At 55.1% G+C, this 22,094-nt stretch overlaps 1 protein-coding gene across 4 annotated transcripts; it reads left to right on the top strand.

The window, feature by feature from the left end:
• Positions 1-545: 545 nt before the first annotated feature.
• IKZF4 (IKAROS family zinc finger 4 (Eos)) lies at positions 546-21,849 on the top strand. 4 transcript variants are annotated; one of them, XM_010565090.1, is made up of 8 exons: positions 548-1,030; positions 5,554-5,685; positions 7,454-7,558; positions 12,540-12,800; positions 13,247-13,414; positions 19,453-19,602; positions 20,688-20,819; positions 21,101-21,849. In XM_010565090.1, the coding sequence occupies exons 1-8, from the start codon at positions 991-993 to the stop codon at positions 21,823-21,825; spliced, it is 1,713 nt and encodes a 570-aa protein (XP_010563392.1). In that variant the 5' UTR covers positions 548-990; the 3' UTR covers positions 21,826-21,849. The 4 variants fall into 4 exon arrangements, with proteins under 4 accessions (XP_010563395.1, XP_010563392.1, XP_010563396.1 ...); XM_010565093.1 differs by lacking the exon at positions 20,688-20,819 and having other exon boundaries at positions 546-1,030; XM_010565092.1 differs by lacking the exon at positions 5,554-5,685 and having other exon boundaries at positions 551-1,030.
• The last annotated feature ends 245 nt before the right edge of the window (positions 21,850-22,094 follow it).

Genomic DNA, 22,094 nt, shown 5'->3' on the forward strand with positions numbered 1-22,094 from the left:
TTCTCTGCAGCAAACACTCCGTTTCCGACCCTATCAACTGCCAATTAGAGCCTGCCCTAAACAGCAAAACTCCTGTTTCTAAAACTGGGCTCATTTTGTTTTTTAAACAGCCAGTGTAATTGACAAATAAAAGCCATTTGAATGTATAAAATGTTCATTATCTCCGTGGGGTGCCAAGCAGCAAAATATAAGGCAGATTTCCCTTTTATTTTGGTGTGGTTGTTGGAAAGGCTGTTGCAAGGCTGCTCGACAGAGCGCGGTACGTTAGCATTCGGTCTGGTTGCCCAAAACCCCGATTCTTTTTATTGATAAAATGAAGCCAAGTGCTTTGGCTATGCACGTCCCGCGCTCAAGACTTCATTGCCCTGCTGCAGTGTCTGGCGTGACCATGTTGGTTCCCAGCAGCAGCCCCTTGCCGGAGTGGGAGAAGCAAATTGCTGGCCCACCTTGCTTCCTGGGGCTGTGGCAGTGGCCGTCTGTCCATCTGGACTGGTGACTCTCCAGCTCTCAGCTGTCCCAGGGGAGCTGGCAGCTGCTCTTCCTCTGTCTCTGCCCGCTCCAAGTGTCCCATGTTTGGCTTTAAGAGCTAACACCGTTTCCCATGCGTGCCACAGAGCAGCGGTGGTGGTGGTCTGCATGCGGGGGATGAAACCCTCCATGTTTACTGTGGCGTTCATCCACAGCATCGCAGCTTTGCTGCCAGGACCACCGCTTGCTGCTGGTGTTGGCATTCACTTTCCAAGAGGAGTGCCTGGAAAGCACTGCTCAGATATGGGAGGATCAGTGTAGTCTGCTGGGGTTGATGGTGAAGTCAGTGTTGACGGTGTTAAGCCCAGGGCTGCAAAGCAGCCTTAAAGGAACTTGGGGTAGAGTAACTCGTCTGCTCCGAGAAGCTGTTGGGCAGTTTTAGTGGAGGAGGAGAGTCTGAGCAGCTTCTGGAGGCTAACTCTGACTGAGCTCTGCTTTCTCTTTCAGCAAAGTACCTTAACGATGGATATAGAAGACTGTAATGGACGATCTTACATATCTGGTACGTCTGCTCTTGATTTTTGCCGGCTATTTTGGGTTGCTAACGTTTTAAGGTGCTCAGTCTCATCCTCTGGGTATAAGCTGTCCTGTGCTTGGCTGCTTTGCCCGAGGCTGTGCTGCTGTCGCCATCACAGATTAAGCATTGAGGAACAGTATTCAGAACATCAGCCTGTTTCATTAAGTATCTGAGAAGTGTTAAAGCCCATGGCAGAATAAACAGCTAACTGAAAAAACGGTACCTAGGCTGAGCCCTGGTAGTTTACAGTGAAGTTTATGTGCCTGTGTCTTCACCTGCTGAGCCGGTGGGTGGCTGCTGGCACGCCAGCAATAGGTGAAGTTTCAACCCTAGCTGCAAGCCGAAAGGAAAATGTATTTCCTGCGATGGCTGTGCAGTCCCAGTGCCGAAAGGTCTCAGGGAGGCTGGTCATTCCTTCAGGGCTTCTGACTGTGCTCATGAAATGGGTGGTTTAGTCCCACTCTCTGGTACGCTGAATGCACGATGCCAAACCCACGACTGGAAGCAGTGCGATATTTAAGACCCCCGCAGGTGATCTCAGCTGTGCGCCTCACCAAGTCCAGCGCTGTTGTCTATCGGTGTGCGTTAAGATTAAAACCAGGCTGAGTTCCAGACATAAAGCCATGAAATGTCTGTGGGGAGAGGGGGAGGCAGCCTGGGGCTGGGCTAGATCTGGGTGCTGGAAGCTGCTGGCATGCCAGACTGCTCCGTAACCATCGGGTTCGCATGAACCGGAGCTGCCGTGCAGGGGGTTGCAGCCCCAGTGACCATCTCCAGAGGGGACCCTGGTGGCACTGGGGGGATTTAGATTATCTGGTGGCCTGCAGAAACCTGGCTCGCAGCTGGTATGGGCTGTAAGTGAAAGCTGGTTTGGTGGGATTTGTTCTTATCTCTGGGGGACTGGTGTTTGCAGTGTGAAAACACCTCAGTTTGTCCATCTTTGCTCAGGAGAAGGGGGGGATTAGAGTAAGACCTGATGTAGATTTAGAAGAGGCAAAGCCAGAAGAAACTCTCACGATTACCTCATCTGGCCCCAGCGACATGAGAGGCAGGAGGACGTCTCTGTGCGAGCCCTGTGAGCTGGAGGAGCTGGGGGGGGTGCTGGGGATGAATGGCTCAGCAGGGATGAAGGTCAGAAGTTGAAGTGCATTGGAAGGGAGAGAGGACCCCGGCTGTTCTAACGAGCGGTTGTGGTGGCCGGGACTTGGTGCATTGACAGAGCTGCGCGGGGGACCTTGCACAACGCCCCTTTGCATAAATCACGTTACATGTTGCACGTCCTGACAAAGTTCATCCTCAGAGTTATTGTGTGCTCCTTCTTTCTATGAAGATTTCCTCCGATCCCCGGAGGATCCCTGCTTGGGTTAGATGCTTGGCTCTTCTCAAGGCGCTCACTGCAGTTTGCTGCTTGGATTTTAGTTGCCAGAATGTCTCCACTAAATAACAAAATGCTTCCCTGAAGCTGGCTGATCGCACTGTGCCAGGGCGGCTGCCTTCTGAAAGCGGCTGCTTTCTTAGCTTCACTCAGCTTTCCGCTCAGCAGAACCGTGTCCCCCCGGCACTCGCCGCCATCCTCCAGCAGAGTTTGGAGGTGTGTGGGTGTGCTCGGCGCGGAGGTCCATGTCGCCTGCAGAGCTGTGGCTTTGCTTTTCCTCAGGGAGTTCCATGGGTGAGCCTCCCCCCTTTCCCCATGGTCCCTGCGGCAGGTCCATGATTCCCCGCAAGCATGGAGGTGCTGCAGCCCAGAAAGAAGGTCCGAAAAGAGGCAACAGAAAAAGCCCATCTCCCTCGGCACAGCCTAAATCCCTCTTGGGGTGCATGTGAGCTTTCAGTGCTGGAAGTCCTGGGGATCTGAGGTTTAAGCAGCTCCTGGAGTTTGGAGGGAAGGGGAACGGTTAAAGGACGGGAGAAGGGAAAAGCAGCATTACCGCAGCATTACCGGAGCTCTGCAGGCTGTCCTGGCCAGGGTGGATTTTCTTTTTTTGAGTTCCCTGGTACTAGTGGAGCAAAGTCTATGCTGCCCAGCCTATCTACCTGGCCTGGGGGTCAGAGCAGGCCTAACGACAATCAGCTAATCGTCAGGGTCAAGGCCTGCCAATTAGCCGCTTCGGGTCACTGAGCTGCTGTGGATCTGAAATGACTAGAGGAAACAAACAGCAGAGCTCTTGAAACTTGTTTCTGTGAAATATGTTTAATTAAACGAACTCTTAAAAAAGAAAAAGTTCATGTTCGTCAAATAGCAAGGTAACCGAAAGCCCGGAAACTCCTCGTGAATGTGAAATACTTTTTCTCCTTTGAATTCTTCACAGGAAAATAAGTCAGTTTTGAAACAGCTCTGGTAGAGACAGAGTCGTTACCACAGAGGGGGTAGGAACAAGGTGGAGGCGGGCAAGAGACCTCTCCGTGCTGCATGCCGGTTCCTTGGGTGGCACCTCCTTGGGCTGTAAGTCCTTCTGTAGATGCTTAACCCAAAGAAACAGCATTCGGATCATGCAGATAACGGCTTTGCTGCTCTTTGCTTGTGTCGGTCCTGCGTGCTGGGCAGCATTGCCATTTTGCAGATAGTAAAGAAGGGCTGAGCACCTTGGTCTGTCCAAGCCAGCACAGCTCTGTGCAGAAGAAAGCACCAGAGCAGCCTCACCAGCCACCTCATCCCAGACCAAGGATGCCCTGTGCGGGCAGGGTGGGATCAGGTCCCCGTCCCACTGCAGTTTCCCACAGGATCTGGCCCTCCCTCGCTCCCTGGGATGGCCGAGCACCCTCGGAAGTCTGCCTCTGCTTCTTTTGCCTGTGTGTGTGCATGTCAGAGGCTGATGGAAGACAGGGGAAGTTTTCAGGCTGTCCTCCCGCCGCAGCTTTGCTCCCCAAAACACCCCAGATCTCCTCCATTTTACCCTCTTTTATTTGGGTGCTGTCACCTGAGAACAGGGTTAAATGCTCTCAGCTCCTTGGATAACTGGGCTACAGACAGACGAACTGTCTCTTGCCTGACGTTCAGGTTTCCATTTGTTTTTTTTAGAGCAAATGAAATGTGACCCAATATTTCCTGAAATCTCAAGTCTGAAAAGTTATCAGAGAGGGAAATTGCTGAGAGACCGTCGAAACCAGGCGCTGGTTGCTCCCAGGGGTGGGATAGTGCTTCAGCTCTTGCTGTCGGCAGCGGGCAGCCTGCCCACCTTCCCGGGGCTCCGAGCCGCCCTCAGGAGCCATTATCGGGGGTCCCAGTGTCAGACTCCCTGCTGCACGGAGGGGAAAAGCCCCATCCCCGGTGGGGGTGGGGGTGTGATTTTCTGGCAGAGGGGGTCCTGGCTGAGGTCTGTGCGGCTCTGCGTGGGTTTGACAGTGATCCCTCCCAGGGGAGCAGAGGCTCTTGGCAGTGCAAAGGTTCACGCTGGCCTGACCCCTGTTTCAGGGAGGGCTAGGTGCCAAGGATCAGCTCAGTTATCCCTTGGTGCTTCCAGTCAGACGGAGATTGGGGATCCTTTGGGATAAGAAGGATCCTTTGGGATCTGGAGGATGAAGCTAGCTGGCAGAGGAGCTGAGCTTTGAGCTGAAAATGGGATGCTGTGCCCTGCCTTTATGCTTGAAGGGACTGAGGAGAAATTAACTTCTTCTTTCTCCTTAATGTTTAACTTAAATTCTAGTGTGGGTTTTTTAACCTTTCTCCAGTACATCGGAGATTGGCAGTAGCTGGGAACAGGTTGTAAAACAGTGCAGCGGGGCTCTTCCTGCTGTCAGCATCACCTGGATGCTTTGTTAATGAGCCCTGATCATATCTTCAGGGTTAAACCTGGGACCAGGAGGGGGTTTTTTTTTGTAGGATGGGAACTGCATGCCAAGGTAAGCTCACCTGGAAACTCTGCCTAAAAGCATCCTTGCAACTTGAGGCCGTGGTCTCGTGTGTCGTGACTGTGGGCTTTGGCTGTTTGGTATGGATATGCTTGTGTATGCAGAGTGCTGAGAAGGTGTGAAGTGCCAGTCTTCTGGGCTGAGCATCTGCTCCAGAGCTGCCTGGCTCTGGTGTGCTCTGGGTCCGGACACACCGGATGGCTGGAGGAGTTTAATATGAGACAGTTTTGCTCTGTTTCTGGAGCTGAGGACCGAGGCTTTGGTGTCCCCATCCCTTTTCAATGCAAGAGGGTCAGAGCCCAAATGAGCCATTGCTGACTGTAGGCTGATGTTGGGGATGATGCTGTTCTCCCTCCGGTCACTGGATCCTGTATTTCCCACCGATATGATATTTCGGGTCCTCTGCCTGGTCATTGAGCCCCCGGGCAGCCGGCTGCCTTGTGAAGGCAGAGCAGAGATCCCGCAGCATCCCTGATCCCCCATCCCGTGCCTGCTCCCTCCTCTCCCTCCTTAGAGCATCGTCCCTGGCTGGTTCGGTGCAGCTCCGTGCTTTCTGAAGGCCACAGCCGCGTGTCCCCGAGCCGGGGAGAGGCACAGCCCGGGTTCCCGCTCGCCATGCCGCCTGACTGTAAAATGACGGTCGTTTCCCTCGCTTCCAGGAATCTGCTCTTCCTGGAAGGTGAGTGGCTGCGTGCGCCCTGCCAGCGACGCAGACATGCACACGCAGCCTGGGCTCCAGCGCTGTTTCCAAGGAGTTGGCTGTGATAACACTCCAGGGTATCTCCAGCAAGGTAGAATAATGCGAGTTAAACGGGAGCGGCGGGGGGGAGGATCCTGAAATAACTCGGTGCCGTCTCTGCTCGCTCTCTGTGCGCGGAGGAGAAGGGGTGCAGGGGGCTGTGCTGGGCAGAGGGACTGACTCTGGAGGGTGATTTATAGGTGTCTGAAATCCCCTGTGCTGGCAGGGAGGAGAGGGAAGGAAAGGCCTGACCCCCCCCCGAGATGCCCGTGGACGTGAATATGAGTGAGGTAGGCTCAGGATGCCACTTATGATGTACCGAGACCCTTTGAGAGGGTCTGTCTCACCCCACGCAGCGGCTGTTTGGTTTTCGGCCTCAGGATGTGCCCCCAGCCTGCAGAGTAATGTGGGGCTAGCTCCTTCTCGGCAGCAGGGTGCTTTCCTCCACCGGGCTCGTTGTTCAGCCTTCTCATTAACCTCTTCTGCTGTGGCTGGCAGTGCACGTAGGCTTTGCGTGACTCAAACTCGCTGGCAGCAGCTTGCCAGGCTCACCGAAGTGTGGGGAGGGGAGAGGGAAAGGTCCTCGAAGTCTCTCCTACTGTGACCCCAGGAGGAAAGAAAACCTCTTCAAAATGCTGCCGCGGGGAGTTGGGGAGGGTGAGGATGGTGCTGGGGTGTCCCAGCTTGGTGTCAGTTGAGCAGCAATTTAGAAGATGCTGTCTCACTGAGGGCAGTTACCATAAATGATTCCCATGCTCAGCGAGGCTGATGAGCTCAGCGTCCCAGTAGTCATCAGACAATGGGATGAACTGGGCTCGGGGAGCACCGAGAGAAGAGTTTCTCCAGATGCAAGTATTTAGAAATAACATTCCCAGCTGTGCTGAAGGCGTTCACGGAGCTTCTGCACTTTCCATCGTGAAACTCCGCTGTCCCTGTCCCCACAGCATCGCCGAGGAGCAGCCACTGCAGGCAGCTGCCCAGCTCTTGGGTGCGCGGTGGGGAGGGCTGGCAGGGGACCGGGGGTTTTCTGTGCGCTGGCAGACAGCAGGTCTTGCCGGAACAGAAACCTGCTAGCCCCCGACGGGGAAAAAATGAGTCTAGCCTGCCGCGCAAATGCCATGGGCTCGAGGTGATCTGGGCTTGCTCCTGGTAGGCAGCTGTATTGCTGAATTAGCTTTCCAGCGTGAATGGGCAAGGGCCTGGTTCCAGGGACTGCAAGGGTCTGTCCGGGGTGGGCTCGGCTTCCCAGGGACGTGAGTATCTGCTTGGGAATTGTCAGTTCAATAGGGACTGTCGGGGAGGGGGATCCCTATGCCTGGCGAAGGGACCCGCTTGCCCAGGCAGAGCAGTGGGGTCAGCCTGGCAGATCAAGGCACGGGTCGTTTCGGTGGGGGATTGATGCTTGTGCGGGGGGGTGCCCTGGCCCCCTCACTGCAGTGCCAGCCAGAGCTCCCTCAGAGCCCTCCAGCGTGGCCTGCCGACCCCTTTCCCCTTCTGCAACCTCTCTGCAAGCCGGCGAGTTGAGCAAAGCATGCTGCTGCCGTCGGCAGGACGCTGGCTTGGGGCTGTTGTGTCTGAGGAGGTCACAGCTGGAGGACTGTGGTCCAGAAAGCACCAAGCTCCTGTCTAATCCTGTGCTGGTGTGCGTGGCAGACAGTGTCGTTGGGGTAAAAGCTGTGTCCTCAAGCCCCCCGAAGGGCCCATCAGCAGCCCCCTTCCAAAGCAGAGATGCTGGGAAGAGGGCTTGGTGGGGTGAAGCCAGTGGGAGCCCACAAGCCATACTTCAGGCATCACTCATTTGTGTTTCCCTCCTCCCAAAGGTAGTGGGGATTCCTCTCTGGAGAAGGAGTTCAGCTCGGCGATCGTGGGACCCACGGTGAGCACACCCAACAGCCAGCACTCCTCCCCGAGCCGCTCTCTCAGTGGTGAGTATGCCGACTTAACTGAAAAAAACCATGCCAAGGTCTGCCTGTGTTGTCCCCAAACCCTGCACTCTCTCAGGCGTGACATAAATTTTGACTTCCCGCTGTGACAGATTTCTCTCTGAGTCTGACTCTTTGTTTTCCAACCGAAGAGGATAAAACCCTGCTTTGGTCTCCGTGCAGAGCAGCTGCCCGGTTACTGATCCTGGGCACCGGCTGCTGCTGAGCCCGGAGTTTTTCAAATGGGCTGTGGTGATGCTGAGGACTCGGGGTCTTTCCTTGTTGTGAATTTCACCTTGACTTTCAAGCAGCTGCGTGTTCCAGACTGTTAATGATTGCAGCTATGGAGGGGCTGCAGAGCCATTGGTTGCTTTGGAATAAGTTATTTTTTATATCCATCTAGATGGCTGTGTGGGAAATGAGAAGCTGCTCCGCTTCCTCTCATGTAGTAGCTGGGGCAGGTTGGAGTCCGCGGTGTGCACAGCAGTTCACATAGCAGCAGAACTCTGCCTCTACGTGAATGAGTCTGTTGGGAAGGTATTTGTGTAGCTGCGGGAGGTTCAGAGAGCCCCTGGGCATGTTTGGATACACCGGGAGTGCCACGGGGTGATGAAACATGCCACCAGCTCCCAGCCTTCACCTACCCCTGGCCAGTCTGTGCTATTTTGTTCAGGCACTGGCTTTGCCATCGTGTCTCTCCATCCTTTCTGCCTCCTCCCCACCACCAAGAAATGAGCGGAAGAGGGGAGAGGCAGCGTGCTCCTTGGGGAGCTCCTCTTCTGCCAGCTCTTGTCAGCTCGCCGTGGCACTGCAGAGCAGAGAGGGTGTGTGCCCCCTGAGGTCTTGCCTGGTCGTGCCTCTAACTCCATGTGCTCTCGCCCGGCAGAGTGCCGTCGGCCGAGCTGGTGGCTGGCACCTGACAGGGAACTAATCCAGAAACGAGACTGGTGTGGGGAATCTCCTGTCCACAACATGAAGCTTACCATCTCCTTCCCTGTCTACTAATGGATTTCTTTGCTTTTTATTTAAAATTAATGAAACTGCTTTTTCAGTTATATTAAGAACCTCCCCCAGAAAATAGGTCTGATTTCAGAGTTGCCACAGTCTGTCCCTCGTCCTGGCACGCCGTCCACTCCCGTTGCTTGCTGTGGTGATTGATGAGAAACGTGACATTTCCCTTGTGCGCTGAGGAATGGTGTGGCCCTGGATGAGCTCAGTACAGCTGGTACAGGCTTAACTTACATCGCAGCCTTCTTGGGGCAGCAGTCAAGTTTCCATAGGCCCTACATGCCGTTAAGTCATGTTGACGCATGAAAAGAAGGAGCGCTGAGACAAGACAAGTTGGCAAGTCCCGCTCCGAATTGCACTCTCGGTATTCAAGAGCCAACAGTTGGGCTATCTCTACCAGATTGACTCAACCAAAACACTGAAAAGACCGGCACTGCTCTGATCTTCCCTCTCTCCTGGCTTCTAGCATGCAATTGCCTATTGCTTTTCCATAGCAGAGAAACTCCCTTGTAATTTATCCATGTGGGCTTCCAGGAGTTAGGTGCTTGGGACACCTCTGGTTAGGCCCTGGCGTTTGAAGGTTGCTCTTTCTGAACCAGGATAAAATAAACCCAAAACATGACGTTTTCAGAAGTGGTAGTGTTATGAATTAGCTCTGTTGCCATTTTTTCCTTTTATTACTTGCTATTTATTTTACATTTGCCCTATAAAAACGCTTAGAAGCTCTGCAAAGAAATGAAATCTTAGCTTTTTCGCAGAGGACAGTTCTGAGAGGTAACATAGCCTTTTCGCTTGATCAGAAGCAAAAGGAATTGAGCACGTGGACTGACTGAAAGGACAATAACGATCCCTTCCCCTTTAACAGCAGGATGCTAGTGATGGTATTGCCTCTGATCTGACTTGACTTCACAGCTGGTTCATCCAGCAAGCATCATGCCCCAGAGGAGCAAGAATATTATATAACCTGTTCTGCCAGCAGAGACTTCTCTCCAGTGAGACCGGACTCTGCATTGGTTCTGAAAGGAGAATTACAGAACAATAGTTGGCGTCCCTTCTATGCCCAGGAAAAAAATAAGTCCCCAGGGGAATGGGAGAAAAAAAAAAAAAACAACCAGAAAATCAAAGTGCAGCAAACGTCAACTCGTCCAGGCAGCTCCCGCCACCGAGAGAGGAGCTTTTCACTTCGTGTTTGTGCACAGCGGCGTCTGTTTGCGCTGGGTCTCCTGGATGCTCCCAGGGGAGCATGGTGGCACCGGCCAACACATAAATAAAGTTCTGCTCCCCCTGCAAGAATGCTTCAGCCGCAGAGTCTCCTCCCGGTCTGCAGCCAGTGGTGACTTTGGCCAGTGGCTCAGCAGACGGTCTGAAAGTGCCTCCAATTGCCAAGGCCGGGTGTATGCACAGTTCATGTTGCCTGGAGCCTCTCTGGGAAGGCAGCATTGTCTGCTGCAAGGATCCAGGAAGGGAAGGAAGGGAGCAAGAGCCAGAATTCCTGGGCTCTTCACCCGGCAATAAACCTCACGCAGTCTCGGATGAATCACTTCCATGCTGCTGCTCCTCGTTAATCCCCACTTGTGAAGCTGTACCTAGCTCTGGGGAAGAGCCAGAGCCCTCCTGCCTGCCGTGTCGAAGGTGGTGCGGAAGAGGAGCTTTCCTCTCCAAGCACGTGGCCTGGCTCCTCCGGGGCTGCGTGTCTGCCATTCCCGGGGGAGCAGGAGGTGCAGGTCTCCCTGGGACTGGGACCGTCCTGCTGCCACCATCTCCACTCTCCGGTGTTCGTGCGTCCTCCTTGCCCGGTAAGCGACCCAAAGCCTTCCTGCTCGCTCACTGGGACGGATCATCCCTGCTGCAGCCGATGGGAGAGTTTGTTCAGAACCCCCCTTAGGTTTTAAAGGTCAAATCCTCCCGATGGTTTGGTGTCCGGGATGTTACCAAGGTTTTCTCGAATCCCCTTGGCTGGTACGCTGCATCTGTTGGCATGCCACAGGCGTCCCTGGACCATGGGTGAGCGTTCGCGCTCTCACAAAGAGCTTGAACGAGCCCCAGGGATCGAGTCAGCACCAGATCTGGAAGCTGCTGAGATTTCTGTGTGGTTGCACTCAGTCTGCTCCGTTCTCACGCCTGTCTCCACAAGGCAGCTTGGACTCTGCAATCTCCTACCCTCCGGGCAGCAGCAGAGTCTCCTTTGTGTATATAAAGTTCAGTTCCTCCAGCCCCCACAGTTCTCCTCTTAAGGGATTGGGAAGAACCTCCTGCTTTAAATGGAAGAAATAAGAATCTGATATTTAAACGGATTCTGTAAATATTTTGTTCAAGCCCGTGGGCTCAGTGCATGACCATGTGGATGACCTGGATTCGACTTTATTCCATCGTCATCTTCCTCCGGCCTGCCAGGACCAGCACTACGGGAGCAGGTAGTGGATGCGATCGGCCAAGGAGCGGCCGTCCCTGGCTGGAGAGTGCTGGGGAGCCTCCCCAGGGCATTCTCTCTCGCTCCCGGCTGCTGGCAATGGCTTAAAGTGGGAGGAAACTTTCCAATTCGATATTTAAAGACTGGGTCTCCAAACAGGCAACTTTTCACCGAGGCTGAGGGTGTCCCGGCAGCAGTTCTCCCTCGAGCAGAGGGTACAGCTGGCGTCACGAGGTGGGATGATCGCTCCAACACTTGGCCAAGAGAGGAAGTGTGCAGGATCTGGGTGGACAAGTTCATTGGGAGGTGGCAGAGGGAGGAGGGGGAGAGGTTTCCCCGTCATTCCCTCTCCCGGTCCCCACAGGGCTGCAGGTTGCTGGCAGCGGAGGGAGCAGAGTGGTCGCCGTCGTCTCGGGGAGTGTTTGATTTGTGGCATTCCACAGATCATTAGAGCAGCCGGGAATGTAGGTCAGGGCTGGCGCATCCCCTCGCCAGCCTCCGCTCCTGATGCAGCAGGAGGAAGGAAAGGTAGCGATGGGGAGGGAAACCTGGGGGCTTTGTTGCAGCACCCGTCCTGCGGCGGGGAGACCCACCTGCTGCCCTGGCCCCGCGCCCCTCTTTCATCCAGCTTTGGTGGGGTTCTTGAGCATGGTTCCTTCGGCTTCTGCCCTCTCTCTGCTCTTGTCTGGACCAAAACCGCTGCGGAGCAGCTGCTCTTGGGAGTCACCAGCCCTCAGCTGTGGGACCTTTCCCTTGTCCCTGGCATCGCTCACATTCACTTCCCTAGTTTCACACAAGCCTTCTCAGGGTTTTCGGTGCCCAAACACCACCCCACAGGTGTCTGCATGTTTGTCCCCTCCCTGCATTCGACACGATTCCTGCAGCCTCTTTGGCAGTTGAGGGAAGAGGAAGAGACAGAGCTGCCTGCAGGGAGCCTGGTCTGAGCCAGGGCTGCTGGTGAGGCAGTGATCAGCACGCCTTGGGCAGGGGTGGGGGTTTTCAGACAGCACCGTCCTCTCTTTGGTTTCTTTTTTCTGCCTTTAGATAGTTGATGGATCCCAGGTCTTGTAGCAAAGATGAAAACTTGCGGTGAAGCAATGGCTTCTCTAATGAGCCGAATTTACTGACTATCCAAGAGACTCGTGTTAAGCTCTTTGTGCTAGTGGATTTTGAGCCCTTTATTGCTTCAGAGTGTCAAAATTTGGTGTCTTTACTTCGTCTGCAGTACTTTAAAAGCACGAGTGGTTTTTCTTTCCCCTTCTGCCTTTGAATTCAGGGAACTAAATGTCTTTTTCTTCAGTCAGTCACCTTACAAAGGAAGATGCAGAGCCGTAATCTGCGGGGTGTGCAAACAATCCGTCCAGCCCATAACCTCCTGTGATCCGTGTATGATGTCGGTTCTTGAGCAGTCGACAAAATAAGATGCACATTTATCGCAAACAAATCACTTAACTCATTACAGTATTTCTTTTAGGAGTAAGTCTTGCCTAAGCTGTGCTCCAGACTTCTTTAATTTAAGAGTTTTTTCTCCACTGACTGTGTCTTATCCCTTCTGCCTCCTTGTAGCAAATTCTATCAAGGTGGAGATGTACAGCGATGAGGAAGCCAGCCGGCTGCTGTCACAGGATGATCGGATGCTTGAGAAGGAGGACAGTGTGATCGTGGAGGACTCGCTTTCAGAGCCCCTGGGCTACTGTGATGGGACAGGCCAGGACCCTCACTCCCCCGGGGGCATTCGACTGCCCAACGGCAAGCTGAAATGCGACATCTGTGGGATGGTGTGCATCGGCCCCAACGTGCTGATGGTGCACAAGCGCAGCCACACTGGTGAGTGGCAGCCCCGAGGCTGGCATTGCTGCTGGGGCAGGGGCAGCCTGGGCTGGAGAAAAGTGAATTTCTGAAGCCAGGTGGCAAGCATGTGTTGGCTGGTGGGCACGGATGCTGTGGGAGATGGGTATTGGGTCCAAGATGCTGACCCCAGTGATGGTGGCCAGAAGATGCTAATGAGGAAAGGTCCAGGAAAGTGCATGTAGCTGGTCTTTCCTCGTCACTGTCCAACCTCCAGCAGCAGATCTGTCACTCCCTACATTGGGGGTCACATCCAGAGCACTGCGTTTGGTAGTTAACCTAGGGTTTTCCCTGTCCAACAGGCTCAGTGCTGCTGAACCCGTGAATGCTTCTGGTCTCCCAGGCTGTTGGTTTGAGAGCTGCTCCTCTGCAGACTTGGAAAGTGCTTTTAATTGTGAGTTTCACCCACTGCTCTGGTTTTGCAGGAGAAAGACCATTCCACTGCAACCAGTGCGGAGCCTCCTTCACCCAGAAGGGAAACCTCCTGCGTCACATCAAACTGCACTCTGGCGAGAAGCCCTTCAAATGTCCCTTCTGCAACTACGCCTGCCGCAGGAGGGATGCGCTCACCGGCCACCTGCGAACGCACTCCGGTGGGTAGCTCTGGCCGGCCACGGGCTGGGAAGGGGTGGGGAGGCAGAGAAGGAACACATAATGATGGTACAAAACCATGGATTTGAGGCCAGCTTCCAAAAGCGCCAGCCTCAAGGTCCCAACTGACAGCAGCCAAACTTGGTCCCTTACCGGCTTCCGACTTGCTGCGGTCACCACGCTGCTGTCGTGGTGCAGAGCCGACCTGCCGAAGGCAGAGCATGTGCCTGGGGGAGGTTGTGTCAGTGTCTGGTTAATGGTCTGGGAACTCCGCTGACCAGAGGGCCGTCTGCGGGGCTTTGTGCTGCTTTGTTCCAGTCATTCCTGGGGGTTATTGCATCTCTTACTTATAAAGATAAATGTTTAATAGATTTTATTGAGTCAAGATAGGTCCCACCCTTGGGTGTGCCCTGCCCCAGTGAAAATGAGTGCTGAGGGGTTTTGTTTGTGTGTTGTTTTGACATTGTCCTTTTTAAATATGACATTTGAGATGTGGTTTTCACCCTCCGGTTCCGTGATGTAACAGCTGGCTGGGGCCATGGGTGGGAGTGAAGTACGCCAGCCGGCCCCCTGGTTTGTGATTGTTTTCCCTTGATTTGCGTACCGGCGTGTTTCTGTGGTGCTGCTGGGGCTTTTAAAGTTCACACAGATGGCTTTGAACACCTGTGACTCTCTCTAACCTTTTGAGTGCTGCATGGAAATGAGTGTCGTGTGCTTCCTTGAAGGAAGAAACCTGTCCCCTAAAGAGCCTGTTCTCATTGCAGTCTTGCCCAGGAGCCCAGAAGCCTGCTCCCCCCTCGCAGCCTGGCCTGAGAGCCTCGATTTTATTTAAGTTTCTGCCCTTCTCAGTCGGAGGGTGCGATGCTCTGGGCTTAAGCTACCATCTTGCTGTGGACAAATCTTCCCACTTTGCAGTTTCTTTTGGGATTTATCTCCCTCCTGCACACACATCTGAGACTTTATGGGAGATGCCGGAGGGGAATCCAGGTGGTTTGACCCCCAAAGCAAGGTGCAAAGCCTGGAAATGGGGCTGTTGGTTCTTGCCTGGCATCTCTGTGGGAGGAGGTTTGGGGAGTTTGCAGGAGCTTCCCATCCATTATATTTTTGTCTCTGGACATCCCTGCTGCTAAGGGACAGCTGCTTCTCAGTGTAAAACTTTTTTAGTCTCTGGTTTGGTTCTCCAGCGTGGCCGGAATATGGCAGCGGGTGGCGTTTCCGATACCCAGGTGATCGGGAAAGAGTTGGTTTCACCCTGGGGGAGGAGGTGAAGTTAGCGGCCCCAGGCTTTGCCAGTTAATGGGGAGAAATGCCAAAGAAATCCTTTCCCCATGTTCTTTCCTAATCTATAAAGGGGGGGAGGGTTGGAAAAAAGCAAGAAGGCAGTAGTTGGAGGTAAAAAGCCTCGTGTCATTAACTCTAGAGAGCAAAGAGTGTGTGCATCTACTCCTGCCCTGCTTGGAGGGTAAGGAAAGCCAGGCTCCGGTGACAGCCCGGCTCCCCGCGAAGCACCGCAGCGGCTGCTCGGAGCAGCTGAGCCATGGCCACTCCACCTCAAGGCCTTCAGCTCTCCTGACGAGTCCTTCAGTCTGGAGCAATCAGCATCATCCATCTTCCTCCCCTCCGCCCCCAGCTGCTCCGAGCGGCAGCAGCTCGGCCGGCGTGCCGAGCCGCGCTCCATCTTGGGCAGCGCTGCATCGGCTCGGGGAGGAGTTACCGCGGTGGAGCGGAGGGCTTTGGCATCCATCTGCAGCGAGCTCGCCTTGCCGGCGGCTCTGCCCTCTGCCCTTCCAGGGTGCTGCTGACGAGCCCCTGCCTGGGGACCTTCAGCGCACGGGTTTTTGGCAGGGGATAGGTGCTCCAAAGCTGGATGGCTCCTGGATTTTTGAAAAAAAATACTCTGGTGTGTCCGGAGCAGAGTCCCATTAGGAAGGTCTCCGTTTTTTGCTTTGTTTAAACCCTCCCCATCCCTTCCGTGTTGGTATGTGGGGTTTTGGGGCGCTAGGTGGCTGAGCCCCATTCCGGGAACCCCGACTCGCTGGCAGCCGAGAGAGTCGTGAGGGCAGATGTGCAGACCTGAGCCAAGGGGCACATGCTGCACCAGCAGCTGCCGTGGCTGGTGAGATCCTGCTCCAAGCCTGCCTCGTGCTCATGGGGGCTTTCTCCTAATTAATGTGCTTCAGGGGACCCCAAGCCGTCCAGGCCCAGGGATGCAGGGTCATTTCTGGACTCCTTGGTCATGTCTTTTCTTGTGGGTCAAGATCCCCCTCTCAGGCTGTGCCTGTCCACCACGTTCGCCCTCGCTGAACATCCAGAGGTGGGTCCTTCACAGAGCTGTGACAACGTCTCCCCACTGCCAGGCGTGGAAAGGGTCGCCTTGAGTCCTTCAGTCAAGAGACACAGAAATGGGACAAGCCCTCAACATATCAAACAAAAATTAGTCTTTATGGGAGCTAATTACTAAGAAAAACCTTCGTTTAATGTGGATTTCACAGGCAAAAGTCTAACGGTTACCCTGCCTGGGTGGAAGGCAGTGGGGCTTGGCTTTCCCTCCCTCTGCCTTAACTAGAGGCATGTGCGTTTCATGCCATCCCCATGAGGGATGCTGAGCTTTCATCTCGGAAGATGTGCTGTCCAAAAAAGTGAGGTATTAAAATCCAGATCAAACATGCTGCGTTGCTCTGAAATAGATCAGAAGCTGCAGCCCACACCCGGGACAGCTGAGACTTGCCGCCGGTCCCCTGAGACTTCCCTCCCTTTTAGTCCTCACTGCTTCGCAGCCCAGTAAATAAACGAACCTGGAGTTTGTGTTCAGAGGGATCCTTTCTGTTTGTTGTACTTGGTCAGAAGAAACTTCTCCTGGTGGGGCCCGGTGGCGAGGAGAGCGTCCCCCTTGCTTATGTTTTGGGTATTACATGAGTGAAGAACTTTGGGGATCCTAAACAGACCTCGTTGCTTGTTGGAAGCCTCTCGCTCGTGTTAGGTGACAGATGGACCAAGTCCACCTGAGACACAAGCACGTGTCAGTGGGTAAAAGAGGACATTTTCAAAGAACAGACTAAGGAGTAAAAAGAAAAGCGACTGATTGCATTGCAAAGCCTGGCTCAGGACAGAGCCTCCCTCCTTGTCCTGCAGCCACCGTAAAACGCTGTCCCTGAGCCGTAGCTGACCCTCTGCGAGGGGAAACCCAGCGCAGACTTAGCAAACCACCGTGGCAGGGCATCGCTGCGGCATGGGCAGAGCCCCAGAGGAGCCTCGACGCTGGGAGCGAGACCTTTGCTGCCAAGGTGTGTGGGCAGGAGGACAGCTTGGTCCCTGTGTCCCCAGGGAGCCGTCCCAGCATGGTCAGGCGATGGCCAGGTCCCAGGCTTCTCCCTGTCCTGCTGTCCCCCGGCACTGCAGGCAGCTGCCTGCCCCCAGAACCCCGAAACACAAGCTGACGCAGGGACAGGGAAGGCTGGATCCTGAGGAAATAACTTCAGGGTATCCATGCGGAGCTTCCTGGCTTGGAAAGCCAACTCCAATCCTAACGCAGCTATCAGGGGAGCTTTGTGAAGCACAGACACATGCAGGGGTTTGGGTTGTTTTGTTTAGGAGTAACAAAACTGAGCCATTTGGGGAACTCTTAACTTTAAAAGCTGCACAAGTGATGGAGATTAATGGACGAAATGGAATTTGGAGTTGAGGCTCTCACATCTAAATTGCTAGATTTGAGGAGTAAATTTCTAACGCACATTTTTGTGTTCGTACTCGGAGGCTAGTGGTATCCTTGCCTCCCTTGGGACTGGAGTAAACTAATATTCAGCTGCTCTGCGACAATGCTGCTGCCTGGGGAGGGCTGGGAGGAGAGATTTGCACTTGTCATCAGCTTCTCCAGACTGATTTCTAACCCGGAGCTTCAGTGGTGAAATCCATGGTGGCTCCTGGACTCCTGGATCTGCCTGCAGCTTGGCTGAGCTGCGAGGCTGGGACTGGGCAGGGGTACGGCTTGTGTGGACGCAGCCGGTCTCCTCATTGACCGCCACTGTTTGGGGCTGCTGCAGTGGTGTTTGGGCAGGATCTGGTACAAGCTGTCGCAAGAGGAGGTGCTGGCCCTGCTTCTCAGCTGCAGTGCAAAACACTTCACATGAATCCAGGTGTCAGAGCCAGGGCGGGGGGTAAATGTGAATTCACCTACAGCCTGAAAATGTGTTTTTTTAAAAAGCAGTTAAAGGTTAAACCACAAGCTGCAAAAAAACCCCAAACAACCCCTTAAATCTGACAGGAACGGAATGAGCCTGGTCTAGGTGGCTTGCAGCAGACAGCGCACTCCTCCCTGAGCCTTGCACCAGAGCTGGACGGAGCGAGTGTGACGCAGCCATGGGGCTGGCTGACGTCCCTACCAGCACGTCCCGGGCAGAGGGTGATGGGCTCTGGCTTCCAGCAAAAGCAGCTGATTTCAGGGCATTGCCCTGCTGCTAAAACCAACCTCCCCATCCCTGGGGCAGTGTCAGAGGGAAAGGGCACAGCAGTTTTTGGGCTCGTCTCAGACACCACAGTCCCTGGCAGACCCCATCCCCCTCCCTGGCATGGCACAGCTCCACAGTTTCGTGTCCTGCCTTTTTTTGGGAGGCGAGCTCCTGGTCAGGAGCGACGTCCAGGGAGAAGGGAGCGTGTGGGGCTGTGCCCTCCATCCTGGTTGAGTGCCCAGGGGGCGTGCAGGGGGCTGTAGAGCCCACCCGCCTCTCCGGCTCATCTTCCTTGCACTTGCATTTTTTTCCCATTAGCATCTTCTTGCCTAACGAGCTGTCTGCCCTAAAAGGCATCTGAGTGTGATCAACCTGCAGCAGCAGGTCACTTGGAGCCTAGATCCCTTTATCTCCCTCCCAGACTATTTAATGGGGTGGGGACCGCCTTGGCCTTTCCCCTGTGCCCAAAGGATGTTGGCTGGTCTGCTGCCGTGATTATACCTAATTAGCAATCACCCGGCAAGCGGCACAAAACCCCCATGTCAGCATTTGCATTTCCCCATCCCCTGAGCAGACAGCAGCCTCGCAGCGCAATGGAAACTGCGACGGGGTTCAGAGATACCATCTCCCCTCGGGAGGGGTCATGATTTTTCACTGTAAGTAGTCTGCTGGTTAAAACACGCAGATAATGACATGGCGTGTGCAGCCCACTGCGAGGAGTGCCACCGGCTCTGTGGCACACGGTGGCAACCCTCCTCTGTCTGGTGATCGCTGGCCGGCAAGGCTGAACGCCGACCTGGGGTGGCTTCGGCGATTTTCAGTCAGGAGTGAGAAAACTGGGAGAGATGAGAATAAAAATGTGTGTGGCGAGTGTCTTATTGCACATCTTGGTGAGGGGGCAACTACCTGCTGGCCGAGCCACCAAGCACTCTGTGGTGAATGGAGGATGAAGAAATGCTTAGAAATGTTTAAAAAGTTTGGGGGGTCCAGCTGCCCTCCTTAAATACTGCCTTTGCCATCAGGGCTTCCAGCACGAGGGTTTACCTGGAGGTGTGTAATGTGGCCAGGCAGCTGCTAGAAACCCGTATCGCTGGTGTCTTGGGAGCAGAGTGTAGGTAAAAGCCAGGTCAGAGACATTTTGGCTTAGGTATTTGGCCAAATTACAATTTATTTTCATAGCTCCCCATCTGTCAAAATCCAGGAGCATCCAGCCCTTCTCCTGCGGCTCTCTGTAAGGGAGCGGCATTTGAGGAGGCGAATCGTCTAGCTGCTGGGCTGTGTGCAGTAGCTGTGTTTGGGGTACATGGTGGTCAGGAGGAAGGCTGAGGCAGGAGCTGAGAGCTGCAGGTCGTGGCTCTTGCTCCCAGCTCTGGAAACTGTTGCTCAAGACATGCCGGAGAGGTCCTTTCTCCGCGGCACAGCTAGATGGTGTGGTGGTCTGACGGCAAGGGTCGCTGCCCCGCTGTGACTCTCCTTGTCGACCCATGCCTGCCTCTTTTCTCTCCTGTCAACGCACGTCCAGCCCTTCACTGGGCTCTTTGGTGAGAGCACTATGTCTGTTCTTACGGCCAGGCTCTGGTTTGCCTGTTTTGCAGTCTCCTCCCCCACCGTCGGCAAGCCCTACAAGTGCAACTACTGCGGCCGGAGCTACAAGCAGCAGAGCACGCTGGAGGAGCACAAGGAGCGGTGCCACAACTACCTGCAGAGTCTGAACACTGAACCACAGTCGCTGTCCAGCCAGCAAGGTCAGTGCCGCGGGACAGCCAGGTCGGGGGGGCCAGAGCCCTGCTGTCCCATCTGGGGACATGACAAGGGGTCCTGGCAGGGTGGGAAAACCGGACTGGGGGGGCATAGGTTCACTTTCCAGCCCTGTCTCTGGCTGGCAGGGTTGAACTTTGGGGACATCCTTCCCATTAGAAAAGGGGGGGTGCTGCGTGGGGGAGAGCGTGAGCCCCGGAGCTCTCTGTGCCCCAGCGATCATGGGATGAAAGGTGCTATGCGTGTGCGTTGGTTAATGCCGCAAACCTCTGCAAGTGCAAAGTGTTACCTCCCTGGTTCCTCCCCTCGCCGCCAGCCAAATTTTAAAGCCCCCTGAATCAAAACACACCCTTGGCCCATATTTCTAGTGCAAGAACTACCGAGAGTGTTTTCCATAAATAACGGAATGCAGCTACGACACCGCGATGTAGGGGATTTACCCCTGTGGGCAGGTGTCTGAAACGGGCACCGTGTGGCTTGGAAGCAGCTTCTGGCTCCTCTGTGGAGCCTGCAGACTCCCCTGTCTCTGCTGCGCCGGCAAAGAACCAAAGCCGGAGCCTTCCTTGCTCCTCACCCTTTTGGAGCCGGACCTGGTCCCACTAGAGCCACCGGTGCTTACGGCGAGGTTTACTGGTTAAGGCCGCATGGCTGCTTTAACTGGATGATCCGTAACCTGCGGGGCATGGGACTGGCAGAGCTGCCCTCACCAGCAGTGACGCAGGGCAGGTCTCTCCAGGATGGGGTTGAGAGCCGGCAAGAAAAGCGAGGGCACTTCAATCCATTGAAGCCGGCTCCTCTTCCCCAAAGTGGCAGGAGCGGGCCCAGCTCGATGAAGAAGGGAGGCGGACCGGCTGCCGGCGCTCCCCTGCGACCGATTCACCGACGGGGTAAGCTCTGGGCCTGGAGCAGGCAGCCCGGGAGCCTTTCCGTAGGTCCGTCCCAGCTGGCAGAGGGCAGGAGTGGCGTGCCTCAAGCGCTGGCTGCGGAGTCTCCGGCCTGGGTCGCAGCGTGCCCATCCCGCTCGCCCCGTCCCGTGGTTGCCGGCTGAACTGGGTTTCCCTTGTCTTGCCAGGTGACGAGATGCGAGACCTGGAGATAGTGCCGGACTCTCTGCTTCACCCCTCGTCCGATCGGCCGACGTTTATTGACCGGCTGGCGAACAGCCTCACCAAACGGAAACGATCGACACCTCAGAAATTCGTGGGTAAGGGGATTTCCCCCCCCCCTTGCTTCCTGGGCAGACAGGAAAGAGGAGGGAGAGGGGACCCCCTGGTTGCTGGAGCCAGGACTGGCCCCCCGGGAGCAGAGACTGCACTTGGGCATGCGGCTGGTGTTCGCATAGCGCCTTTCATCCCCACAATCCTGGGACGGGGCAGGTCTCGCACATGGTGCTGGGGAGGGAGAGGACATCGTGGCGGGGGGGGTGGAAGGAATGTACCCCAAAACCAAGCCTGTCCGTTCTGACGCTGGTCTCCTTCCCGGCAGGGGAGAAGCAGATGCGATTCACCCTCTCGGACCTCCCCTTCGACGTGAACTCCGGCTTCGAGAAGGACGTGGAGATGGTCTCGGCCCACCACCCCCTTGACCCCTCCTACAGCAGCTCTCTGTCCCTGATGGGGGGGGAGCACCTTCGCCCCCTCCGGCTCCCCCCCACAAACTGCATCTCGGAAGTCACCCCTGTCATCAGCTCCGTCTACACCCAGATCCAGCCTCTGCCGGGCCGGCTGGAGATGCCGGGGAGCCGGGAGGCCACCGAGGGCCACGAGGATGTGCCAGACGGGGTGCAGGTGGTGTACCGGAGCCGGGAGCAGGGCGTATCGCCCACCAACGGCTGCCAGGACTCGACGGACACGGAGAGCAACCACGAAGAGCGGAGCTCGCAGCTGCCGGCGGGGAACTGCGCCAGCAGCCGCCAGAGCCCAGCCTACGCCAAAGAGGACCCCAAGTTGCCGGAGGGACCCCCGGCCGCCCGCTCCACGCCCAGCTCCGCCAAAGAAGCCCTGCGGGTGGTCAATGAGGACGGGGAGCAGATCAGGGCCTTCAAGTGCGAGCACTGCCGCATCCTTTTCCTGGACCACGTCATGTTCACCATCCACATGGGCTGCCACGGCTTCAGAGACCCTTTCGAATGCAACATCTGTGGCTACCACAGCCAGGACCGGTACGAGTTCTCCTCCCACATAGTGCGGGGCGAGCATAAAGTCGGCTAAACCCACCCCCCCAACTTCTCTCCCTGTCCCCCCCCCAGCCTGCCCTCAACTCTTCCTCTGTCTCTAGCTCAGCCCCTCCACCCTTAGGGCATGGAACTGTTGGTTTTTCTTTTATACTCCTTTGCACTGACTTTGGCTACAAAAAATATTTAAAAAAAAAATATCAATAACTAAAAAAAAAAAAAACCAACCCCGACAAGGGGGAGCTCTTAACAATTTGCCTTTTTATAAATGGAGTTATTTAAATATTAATGGACTTTTTTGTGCTT

The sequence above is a fragment of the Haliaeetus leucocephalus genome, unplaced genomic scaffold, assembly GCF_000737465.1.
Source record: "Haliaeetus leucocephalus isolate CR32 unplaced genomic scaffold, Haliaeetus_leucocephalus-4.0 Scaffold186, whole genome shotgun sequence".
Classification (NCBI taxonomy): Eukaryota; Metazoa; Chordata; class Aves; order Accipitriformes; family Accipitridae; genus Haliaeetus; species Haliaeetus leucocephalus.